At 48.8% G+C, this 12,570-nt stretch overlaps 1 protein-coding gene across 1 annotated transcript; it reads right to left on the bottom strand.

Annotated features, from left to right (window-relative positions):
• Positions 1–5,078: 5,078 nt before the first annotated feature.
• On the bottom strand, positions 5,079–11,995 carry PRDM14 (PR/SET domain 14). Its single transcript, XM_064660516.1, has 7 exons — positions 11,458–11,995; positions 11,105–11,161; positions 10,878–11,035; positions 10,429–10,696; positions 8,689–8,891; positions 7,247–7,348; positions 5,079–5,261 (listed from the first exon to the last, which is right to left on the bottom strand). The coding sequence occupies exons 1-7, from the start codon at positions 11,993–11,995 to the stop codon at positions 5,079–5,081; spliced, it is 1,509 nt and encodes a 502-aa protein (XP_064516586.1).
• Between the last annotated feature and the right edge of the window lie 575 nt (positions 11,996–12,570).

The raw sequence follows: 12,570 nt of genomic DNA, 5'->3' as shown, positions 1-12,570 counted from the left end.
GTCCCTACAACAAGAGCTGCTGCAGAGTGACTGCTGTGGATGGAGATGGAGTAGAGTCACTCGGGTCCTGCTGCAGGACAGGCAGAGGTGCTGTGATACTCTCATTTGGTGCTGCCCCGTACCCCAGTTTGTCAACACCCAACCCCAGGCACCTTCGAGGGACTGGCTTTTCAGAAAAGGCATTCACTGGTGGAGATTAAGCCTCTTTAAAGTAGGAGTGAAACACAATAAGAACACAGACAGTTGCTGAAGATCTGGATGTGTTTTACATGAGGTCAAAAAAGAAGGAAAGAAAAGTGCAAGGACACTGCAAGGACAGTCTCACACCCCTTCCATGTGCCCAAGGCCTTGCACTACCTAAGTAAAGGAGACAGAAGGAAGAAGGTGCAAGGGGATGTGTGCGAGGAGAGAAATGAAAAAGTGTCTGTCGGGGTGAAACAAACACCAGCACTTGCTGTGGGGGCATTTAGGAGACTGGGGACCCAAGCAATTTCTTTCTTAAGCCAGTCAGGGCTCCTCTGGTGAACGACCTCTCTTGTTTTAATGGACGGTTTTGTTTGTGGCATTATCTTCAATTCACTAAGCTCCTCGCTGCTTTTCACCTATCCTCAGTGGTTAACCACCTCCCTCTTCTCAAGAGTCCCCCAGGGTGACAGTGGGACAGAGGCTGGGGCAGCAGGGGGATGGGGACCAGGTGTTTGAAGAGCAGGGATATGCAAGAAATGCTGGAGGCAGCAGATGTCGGTGTCCAGGCCTTTTGTTCCCTCATACTCGCCAGCCCGAGTTCTGGGACCACCTTTTTGTTTTTCTCTCCCCATTGTCATTCACACAGGAGGGGCTTCTCAGGAGTTAGCCTCACAGAGTCTCATCTCTCTCTCTCTCTCTGCACCCCACTGCCCCAAGAAACAGTTGATTGCCCTTATACTCTGGTTTCTATTTAGATCACTTTCTATTAACATTTAAAAAACCCTGACAGAGTTAATGCAGAACACTGAAAATCAGCCAGTGTCTTACAGGGCTGGTTAGTCTCAATGACTTGACTTGCCACTCCCCTTGGCAGGACCATTTTTAACCCTCGTTAAGAGAAAAAACAGGCAGAACGCACACATCCTTTGCTTTAGTGAGAATGTGACCCCAGACAGGGATGGCACCCTGCAGAGTTTAAGGTAAATTGAGTGAAAAGCACGGGTGCCTATTGCACAGTGTATTATTTTAGCCACTGTCAAGGAAAATAACACTTCTGTCCTATATTTGAACGTGCCAAGAAATTAAAGAGGTGGATCCGGTGCAGCATGCAAAGCCACAGCCCAGTCCCCTGAGAACTGTGGGGATGTCCCGTTTTCTGCTGACTCAGCTCAGAAATGGCTGGCAGGAGCATGGAGTGCCATGGTGCCTCCTCAGGAGGGACCTGGCAGCTGGGGCTGTCCAGCAAAAGGACTGAGCCTTTACAGTTGGTCACAAACATTCTACCTTGAACTTGCAGTGCAACCTCCCTCCTGCACGTGGCCTGCACCATGCAGTCATCCTGGGAACCTGCCAGACCAAAATCTGCAATATGCACACATGCTCTCTCCCTCCCCCTTATCTGTGTGTATAAACATCCGAAATCCCACTGCTGGCTGAGCTGGATGGAGCTGCGCATTCACCTGGCTGCTAGTAGTAAATATGCAAATCCTCGGGGAGGAAAACCTGGATGCACAGGCTACACATACACTACAGGAGAACTCTCTAGTCTCTCCTAAACCCTGGCTGGCAAGGACAGCAATAGGTTTGCATTGACAATCACTGCATTTTCCTTGCACGGAACTAAAATCTGCCGTGGGCTGGCAGGCGGCTCAGCTTGCCTTCCCCTCCTGCTCCCTGCTGCTTCATTTCTCTCAACCCTGCTGTTAAGTGTGCAGAGCCAAGTGCCATCCTCACTGTCCCCAGCCCCAGCACAGCTGGGACTCGCTATTCAAAAGACAGAGGGTGCCGCTATAGGGTAGTTAAAATACTATAGGGTAGTTAAATGCCCTATTTAGTTCTCAATCTGGATCCATCATCTTGCTTGGGCAAAGTGGGAGTGAACTCAATCTAGAACTGAATGGCGCCAGCTTTCATGAACTATTGGGACACTTAAGGCCCAATCCATCAAGACACTGGGTGCCTTTGACTTGAAATGCAGTTAGCTGCTACCCAGCAGGACAAGGACTAGAATTCCCAGTAAGACAGTTTGAGTCTGTAATGACTTACAAATGACAGAGAAAACACCCTTCATCCATTTGCTAGTACCTCAAATACACAACTCCAGTGCATCTGGCAGAAAACAAGCCATAGCCCATCAGTGTACATTATAACCTCCAGTAATTTATTTTCATTCTTTGCACCAATGTAATTGTAGTAATATTAATAATTAGCATCAAAATTTACATATACAGGTTTAATGTGCAAGACAACCAGTACAATCACACATACAAGTAAAACCCTTCGCATACTGTTTTACAGGCAACACATGAAATGCTGTAGAAAGGTGCAAATATTTTAGTACAAGATATGTGGGGTTTCTTCAAGAAGAAAACGCACACAAGTAAGAGCACTACAGATGCACCATTTAAGTAAACAACCTTCATTCAGAAGAAACAAGGAAGTTACTTGCATGGGAAGCTAACCATGCATTTCACAGTACTTTAAAGCCACTCCTAGTCATAACATTTATGTCATTATTAGTGAGTTGATTTCACCAAATCCTGAGTTATTTAAGGTACTGAACCAGCAAAGCCTTCACACATAATTCACATTTCTGTGGGCCAAGATTCTGTATGCTTGAGGAAAAAGACCTCCTAACGACAGACACCTGTAAGAAAGATTCAGTTCCCCTACCTGTTCTTCAGCATGGATTTGTAGACCTAAGTACTGTGATAATTTTCTGCTCAGGAGTGAATATTACCCATTTAGAGGTCAGGAGTTCAGCCCTCAATATGCACAAAATTCAGCCTTCTCTATTGTACTGCCTAGTGCTGGGCCTCAATATTTTACTTATAAGTAAGTGGTTCAATAAATATCGAAAAAATATTTTTACTATGAAGACAATGAGGACAGAGCATATCAAGTACAATAAAACTTACAAAAATTAGTGCAAATCAATATATTTATGGATAGAATATCTGAACGATATAAGTAAATGTACGGGTAACATTTTTTTCAAGTTCTATTCTGTATTTGGCACAAAATAAAAACTTTTCTTATACTTTATGTGCAAAATCCTTATTAATATGAGCTGATCTAGAATACTTAGAATATCATCATCCCAGTAACATCAAACTACTTGTGTTTGTCAACCAGTTCCAGCAAGGGCTTCCATTATCTCTCCTGAACGCAACACACAGACAACTCACAGACAACTCGCAGGCTCTCACAGGGAGCCACTCGCAAATGCACAGCCTCCTGCCCATTGTGCTGGCCACTCGGTGATAACAAAAACTTCTGCACTTTTTGATAAGCCTCCTAGTTGATATTTCACATTGACATGGAATATCATTCTTAAGAATTCTGAAAATACATAAACTTGAACAAATCACTCCTGACTTTGTTGTATGGTCAGTGAGAAATGGAGAATGACACCTTCTAGTCCTCCCATGGAGGCAAAGGCTTTCCTGCAGTCTGGGGGAGGAATTTCACATGCTGAGTTTTAGGCTCTTAGGAGTCTTGGCATCACATATTCTATAGTTTAAGATTTTGAGCAGGGGAAGGGAGTGCCACTACAGCAGTCATCCAGTGTAGAGCCAGGAGGAAGCAGAAGAGCCCACCCTTCATATCAGGACTCACCACAAAAACCCATCTGGCCTGGACCAGACAGGTTGAATGATATTCAGGAAGAAGAGTGACTGTGCCTGCAGGATCCTGACCTGTGCTGAGACCACAATGAAATGCCTCAGTGAGGCCACCTGACTGCTTATGATCCAACTTGAGAGCTCACTGGTGTTTCTTCAACTACCTGAAGGGAGGTTATAGCCAGGCGGGGGTTGGTCTCTTCTCCCAGGCAACCAACAATAGGACAAGGGGACATGGGCTCAAGCTCTGCCAGGGGAGGTTTAGGTTAGATGTTAGGAAGAAATTGTTTACAGAGAGGGTAATCAGGCATTGGAATGGCCTACCCAGAGAGGTGGTGGATTCACCATCCCTGGAGGTTTTTAAAAAGAGATTGGACGTGGCCCTTAGTGCCATGATATAGTAATTGGAGTTGGATCAGGGGTTGGACTTGATGATCTTGGAGGTCTTTTCCAACCCAACCTATTCTATGATTCTATGATTCTTCATGTTTGGTCCTCTAAACTCTGAGAAGGCAGAGCTTCACTGCCTCTGCTGGCTGGCATGTCAGGCCTGCACATCTCACCACACCCTGATTCTCTCTCTCTAGGCTAACCAGCATCCTCTGGAAGAGTTAATCTTCACAGTCCTGGAGCTCTCCATGTCCCAGCAGCTGAATGAAGAAATTGAAATACCTCCATGTTGGTCCAGCAGTCAGTATCTCTGAGGCAGTTCACATTTAAATAGAACATCATTAGAAAACTTACAGGATAAGGGAAAACAGACCCCATACCTGTGGTCATGTGTCCAAACAAAACAGGTTAAATCAGCTTTGAGAAATGATACAAACATCCCTCACACAAGTTTCGATATGGACTACACCAAGTCCACAACCATGGTGCATTACAGATGCAGAAACACTCCTCACAGTGATCTTTGTGCACAAAAGGTTTTGGGGAGGTAAAATGCTCTCCCGCCTGTTAAAATTAGGCTATGGGAGGAGAGGAAAGGACAGGTTGAGTAACTAATATTCCACTTCACCACAGTGTGGCATCAGGGTGTACCCAAAAAACTCCTGTCCCCCGGGCTCAGTCATATGCCTTGGGTCCAGAGACTGTACCTACCTCAAGAGTCACTGCACGGGTGAATGTCACCTCCCGTGGTGTGCACACAACCATGGACAAACAGATACACACACACTGATAAGCACATGAGCTGGTCCAGGACACACCCACAGGGTTCCCAACCAATGAACAGTGTGGATCTTCATGTGGAAGTTGTAATCCTCCTGCTCAGGAAAGTGCTGGCAGCACACTGGGCACTGTGCAGCCCTTCTCCTTGCTGTGCGTGCGCCGCACGTGGCTGTCGTGGGCTGCATGTGAGGCAAAGGCTTTGCCGCAGTGCTTGCACTTGAAGGGCTTCTCCCCTGAGTGCTGGCGGATGTGAGTGCGCAGGATGCTGGATGCCGTGAATGCCTGAAGGGGCACAGATCAGAAAGGGGATGGAGTTGGAAGTAATTTGTTTTCACATATGTAATATCCACCTTCAGCTAACCCAGATCCTACCAGAAGCCATGTGACCTGAAAATTAAGTATTGAAATAGCTCACATCCTCAGATAATTGGAAAAAAAAATCAAAAAACCCACAGCAATGAGGAATCAGAAGCCAATAGCTATTGTTATATAGATGTGGCTGAGTCTAGGGAGATGGAGATAGATGAAGCTCAGAGAAAGATTTCTGACCAGAGACACCAGTAAATATCTTCCTTCGTGTCAGAGGTAAGAAGTCAATACTGTCCTAATTAGCTTTGCAGCTCCTTAGTGTTTGGGAAATATAATGCAAGCTTTTCTTTCAACTTCAATTTTCTAGGTTAAACCCTTTCACTGGCTTGAGATTCAGCTGCTAGAATTCATCCATGCAGTCCATCATACACCTTTTGCAGGTTCATTTTCCCTGCTCCATCATTACTCTTCCTTCAGTCAGATCTTCCAGCCAGGTCCCCCACCACTACACACACATTTGAGTAGCAAAGTGTGCACTTTCCCACTCTGTCATAAAGACTCCTCCTCCATTTGGGGATAAAACCCTCTCCCCAAAATTTGATCAGGAATGTTGCAAAGTTGCCAGTGTTTTCCCCATTTTTTCTTTTCCCAGGACACTTTCACTATTTGCAGACCACACACAAGAAATCCTCTCTACTAAGTTTTTGCAGCAAATGGCAATACACATAAGACCCTGGAGGTATTATATCAAAGGGGCCAAAATGTGTTTGAGGGACAGAAGAGTGATGTTGACGCAACACTGTTCCTTTAATCTCACAGCAAAGGAGTTGGGAATGCAAAGCCACCATTAGAGGTAGAAGGGGAAAAGGGGAATCATGATTGCATAGGACAAGCAGGTGAGGATTCTTTATAACAGCTCCTGGTTTTCCAGCCTCAGAAATGATGGTTATGTCCCAGGATAGGTGCATCCTGAACTAGCAGTTTAACCTGATTCAATTCACAGAAGTCAAATGAGAACTAACTGGAGGCTGGTCAAGGGTCGCTAGAGATCTCTTTACTACAGTAGAGCTCTTTACCTGTAGAGCTCTGCCACCTCCTTCTGTGATCAGGAGATAAGGGATGACATCTCATCCTAGACTCTGCCTACAAGGGTTCAGGATCTTTGGGAGACAGAAAAATCTAATAGCCAAAAGGAGCATTTTCTAAGGTTCGTTACTTCAGGACACTTCAGCTCTGTGTTAGTCTAGCCAGTCATAAACAAAATGTCTCTCTCCCAAATCAGGAGGAGCTGACAACATGCTGATGGTGTTTCTGCATTGCATGGACACTCCATAGCACCTGGAGCCCTACCAATATTCATCCAGCAGCAGCCTGTACCATCCACTGTCTGCTGGGAGAGCTGTCACTGCTTTCACAGGGAGAGCTCACCTGAATCATCCCTGTGATGGGCAGTAGCAGCCGAGCACATTTTTGATCAGTGCTGTATGGCTCTGTTTGTCTTCTTTTCCAAATGAAACCTCCATGCCCAGCTGCACACCTACAGCCCTCTTATTTCAAGGTAAGCATGCACAAATCCCTATTGTGCAGGTTCAGTTTACAGACCAAATCTCTTTACAGCAATCCACAAGCAGTGTCACTAGTATCAAAAGCTACCTATCTGATGAAAAAGTGGGATATTGGATCTAGATGCATGCCTTGGATGGTATTTGAAATGCTCTCAAGCTTTCCTAGACCTTATTTCTGCAGCAGATCACTGAGCTGGGATGAACCACAAATTCTATATCAGATGGAGACCAGATCTTGTTTCTTCAGTCTTATCCAGCCCTATCACTTTAACTCACAACTGCCCAGAATATACACACTTACCAGCTTAAATATAAAGCATTTTCTTGAAAGAAAACAGAAAAGAAACAAAGGATAACAGAGGACAGATGGAGGGATGGGACAGGATGCCTTACCTTGTTGCAGTAGACACATTTGTAGGGGCGCTCCCCAGAGTGAACCCTCATGTGTTTGTTCAGGCTGGAGGACTGAGAAAAGCTCTTCCCACACACAGAGCACTGGGGGCAAAAAAAAAGGGCTGAAGTTTAAGTGAAGCATACAACAGCATAGTTAAAAAGACAAAGCATGCATGTGGATGATGTGTGCATGTATGCTTCCATATATTTATATATATACACGTTATGTATTTAAGTATATATAAACACAATAGTAATTATAAGCAGTAACAATCTAAAATAGCCAGAATTTTAGTATGGTTTTAAGAACAGATTTATTATTATATATATAAAAAATAATGCAAAATTTAAAAATTTTTCATTGTAATAGTTTCAATAACATGAACAGACAATATTGTCTTTCAGTAATAAAAATCTGAGTATTTCTATAAAATCATCACATTTTAAAAAAAAAGTAAATCAAGCTCCACTTGCTATTTTTTTCCTAATAGATAAACTTACTAAAAAAAAAATCTTAAATTGACATCTTACAATAATAACCATTGTTTCAGAAATGTGGAGTCAGGGGGAAGGGAAGGGGGAAAGGGAAGGAAAGGAAAGGGAAGGGAAGGAGAAATTAAATTGTATTTAACACTTTATATTTAATGAATGTTTTTCATCTGTTACTAATTCCACATAGATATTCTGACACTGTAATAACGCCATTTTAGTTATAAAATATTTTCCTGAAAAAAAATCACATTATTGTAAGATGATACCTATAAAAGGTACCTATAATAGGTACCTCCAATACCTATAAAAAGGTATTTGGAGAATTTTAGAACTGATTTAACTGTGCCATCTCAAGCACTTAAATTTGCCCCTCCCAAGCCTTTAGAAAAAGTCTGATTTTCCAGTCTCAGAGAAAGCCAGTGCTGAACAAGGTGTTTGGTGGAGATGAGTAAAGTATTTTAAAGATTTGCTTTCATCAATTGAAAATCTGGTCCACATGGAGTGTAAAACCTCTGACTCCTGTTTGGATCAACAGAAACAAATACAGATGCCGGCCAGTTCTCAGACCGCAGGGAGGGGTGTGTGTGGGAAACAGACATGAGACATCATCATTCCTGATCCTGGATAAGGGAAGCCCCACACTGTTCAAGAAAAGGAGCAACAGCCATATGAAAATATCCAAAAAGCCCAGGAGAAAATTCATTTCATTTTAAACTCTTACTGACACTGTGGGGTTTGTTTTCCCCATATAAATCCATTACATGTCTCCAACTGAGCTTTGCTGCACAAGACAAGCTCTCCCTGCACAGGCAGAGCTTCCCACCAGGGAACTGCCACGGAAACTGGAGGAGGGGGAACATCATCAGCATCTTACCTGGGCCAAAAAAGACTTCTTAATCAGTTCCCCCAGAAGAGCCAGTGACTGAGGAGAGACCCGGGAGCAGGCTCACCTTGTGAGGTCTGTGCTTTTCGTGAACGTGTAGAATATGGATTCTCAGCCTGTCTCTTTTTTCGAAGGATCGGTCACAAAGGTGACAAGGAAATTTGCGGTCCCCTTGGTCCACGCAGCGAGTGTACTTGAGGTGTTTGTCCCGATAGTACTTGTAGGCAAAAACCTTGCCGCAGCGCTCACACTTGAAGCTGTCCCCGGCTTCTGTACAGCAGAAACGATTACACCACACGTGCCATTACACCACGGCAAAAGGGACTCAGTTCAAATCTGCATCCTTGTCAGAGCTGGGACCCAACGGGGAATTTTAAGCCTCTGGGAGGGTGATAACGGTAAACGGATGCTGGCAATATCATCAACAAAATACAGTCTCCTAAGCGTTCGCACAGCTCCTTTCCAACGGAGGGGAACAAACCAGAGCCCTTAGTCTGCTAAAATGACTGGCTTTAGCTACTGACTTCAGCAAAGACAGGATTTCATCCTTGTAACTCTATGAACAGTTAAGAGAACATGTGAAAACCCAGTGTAGAGTCCCACATAAAAGCGTCTCCCCATATGGAACCATTGCCAGGTATTTCTTATCAAGCACTGTCCGTAAATTTTACCTCCCACCCCCAAAAGAAAATAATTTTGCACACCTTTTCTATCGTTTTCAATTACGTAGTGAACAAAATAAGACGTTTATTTGGTTTTCTTTTGTATTTCAAACCGTTTGCAACCACTGAGTTTAGGAACAACCCTGGAAAACTTTAAGATATTTTTGTATCCTTTTCTATCTTTAATAAAAGTAACTTTGGCTTAAACTTTAAGATGAAACGAACGATTTAGTTAGTCTGAATTAAACGCTTCCAGACAACAGGTACAAAAATTTCCATTCCAAATTTCCATGCCAATTTGCTTCTCTCCCCTTCTGCTGCACCTGGCCGACACATCCCTTCCCCGCCCCAAATCTTCCCGTATTGGCACAGATCTCCACAAGTTTCACTTTGAAGAACGTCTTACTTTCAGCACATTACAAGCAGAAGTATCCCACCCCACCCTCCGGGAGTAAGTGCATTTGACACTTCTTTTGCAAGCAATATCGACACTGCGGGATCTGAACGACTTCAGCCTGCCCCATTTACTGAGAACGTTACTTGCATGAAAAATATCACTTAGTCAGGTGTGCAATCCTAAGATTAAACAGGACCAAAAAAGGAATGGCCCCGAAAAGCCCTTCTTCTCCCCAAAACGGCACCTCTGAACAACGGCGCTGCGGGGCCGAGGCAAGCTCAGCCCAGGACGACCAGATGTTTTACAATCGTCAGACCAACACTTTTAACTCCCTGAGGAACCGTGAACTGAGACCAAGCTGTCGGGGCAGAAAGGGGCGCCTCTTGCTCCCCGCTGCCGGCAGCCCTCGGTGCAAGCCACGGGCTCCCCGGCACCGAGGGGAAGATGCTGCTTTGGGCTGGTGGAAGTTGCAGGAAGGGGCGGCCGAAGGTCGGCTCCCCGAGAGGGCGGGCAGATCCGGGGGACCGGGGCTGCGGGACCATCGCCATCTCGAGCACCCCCGCGGCAGGGCCGGTCACCCCCCCACCGGCTCACCGCAGGGTCTGGCAAATTTTTAAAATAAAACACAGCTGGAAAAAGGTGATGTCTGTGTTTCTTTACCTCCCTTCGTGCCAATCTAATCCCTGCCAGGTACACGTCTATTGGGAAAAAGGGGCAGCATCCCCCGAGGGGTCGCTGGAAGGCTCACCTTCGGGGTGCTGCGGAGGCTTCCCTTCCGACATGGCCTTCAAGCTTATGGGGATGCCCAGGAACTGCACGTAGCAATCACCGTACCACACCAGCAGCTCCTGTTTAGGGAAGATTTCCTTGCAGGTCTCGTAGAAGATTTCTCCCTGCCACTGGATAGCCGTCAGATTCTGCTCCTCGGGGAACCTGGCACAGTTCACCAGAGACATCCAGTTGCCAGCAGCGCCCTTCCCGTCTATGAAATGGCTCAAGCGACCGTATTCAAAGATCTGCAGAGCAGAGAGAACAGGATCAGTTTTGACCAACCCATCCCGCACGACCCGCTCGCACCAGTCCCACCACCCACACTGGGTTGAACCCCTCTTGCAGGCTACGGGAGAGGGGCGGCCGAAAGCCTCGCCCCGACCCCGCGCTGGGGGTGCAGGGTGAGCCCAGCGATGCCTCTGCTACCTCCCACATCAGCGAGTTGTCGTCGTAAGTCTTGATCTCGCTGGTGTTGATCACTTTGCCTTGGAAAGGGCCGAAGCGGACTCCTTTGGGGATGGGGTCCGTGCAGAAGACTCCGAGGTGAGACACGTCCCCGTAGGCCAACCGCAACACCGAGAGCCCTGCGGGGGACAGGGCGCTGAGTGCGGCGCGGGTGGCCCAGCGCGGACGCGGGCGGTCCCGGGCCCTACCTTCGGGTAACTGCAGCGAGTCCCAGTCGAGCGGCGAGGCGGAGGAGTCCGCAGCGCCTGCGGAAGAAGGACCCCTTCTTCAGCCCAGCAGTGACTCTAAAGGAGCGGGTCCTGCCTCCCCGACAGAAGCCGCATCCCCGGCCTTTTCAGGGTGTGGGCTCATAACACAGGAAAATCACGGGGAAGAGAAATCCAACGTGCCCCCGGCGATGGCCCTTTAGCCTGGCTGTCGCGGGATAGCCTGCACCCCTCTAGAAGCCGACCTGAACCCCCCCGCACACCCGGCTGCAGGCACATCCCTGCCTCCCGGTGTCACCCAGTGTTCCTCTCGCCGCCGTCGAAGACCCCGTTACCCGAGCTGGCGGGGGACACCCGGAGCCCCGAGATGGCGTGGAGGCTCCCGGTCGGCTGGTTGCTCCGGAGCGCCCCGTATAGCACCGCGTTGAGCTCCTTCTCGGTGAAGCGGTACCTGCAGCTCTGCCCCGCTGCCCCGTCGGCCCCCGGGCTGCGGGCAGTCCTTAGCAGGGGGCTCGGATAGGGCGGCGACGGCGATCCCAAGGCCCCCGTCCCGCGGGCCGAGCCCTCGCTGGGAGGGAAAGGAACCGGCACCTTGGTGTAGAAGGGCAAGGGGAGGCTAGGGAAAGGCTCGGCTGGCAGGGGAGGCGGCTGGGTCAGGAAAGCGGGGACCCTGCTGAAGGAGAAGGAGGGCAGAGGCGGGGAGGAGGGAACCAGCCCGCCCAGGGGCTTCAGGGGCTGGAAGAAGTCGGGGGCCGCCTCGAAGTACGGGGCGGGAGGGAGGAAAGAGGGATAGTAGGAGGCGAGGCCAGGGCTCGTCCCGAGCGCGTCTCCGCCGTCTCCGGGGAGCGACTCGCCGGACAGGGACAGAGCCATGTCAGGACGAGCCGTCTGGGAAGGGAAAGCGGGACCTGTCGGGAAGCGGAGGGGCAGACAGCTGGGTGCTGCCAGCGCGGGGTCCCGCTGCGGGGCGGGGCGGGACGGAGTCGCGGGGGTCTCTGCTCTCTGCCCTCCGCCGCCAGGCGCCGTCGAGGCGAGCGGGCCGACGGCTGCCGGCCCCCTGCGGCTATATCGGCCTGCGTAGCGGGGTGGGGGGGCAGGCGGGGGCGGCCCGCCCTGGGGGTCGCACAGCCCCGGGGGCGGGCGGGCGAGCAGGGGTGCCCCTTCCCCAGGGCGGAGCCGCAGTTACTCAGGGAGTGGCCGGGCTGCTCCTCTCCACGTCGGGGTCGGAGGGGGAGGCGAGGGCGGGGAGTCCAGCCTTCCGCACCTTCCCTGCCGCCGGCTCTGCCCTCCGCCTCGACAAGCCCCGGCCGAGGGCCAGGCCGTAGCCTGGGGGGCTCAGCCTCTCGCCAGAGCAGGTCGCAGTGTGGGGCTGATGCTCGCAGAGGATGACCACATGCTGCCGGAGGCGAGGGCCCTGCGGGCAGGACCCACGGCCCCCACACAGTGTC

The sequence above is a fragment of the Pseudopipra pipra genome, chromosome 1, assembly GCF_036250125.1.
Source record: "Pseudopipra pipra isolate bDixPip1 chromosome 1, bDixPip1.hap1, whole genome shotgun sequence".
NCBI classification, from domain to species: Eukaryota; Metazoa; Chordata; class Aves; order Passeriformes; family Pipridae; genus Pseudopipra; species Pseudopipra pipra.
This window is presented reverse-complemented; position numbering and strand designations above follow the sequence as displayed.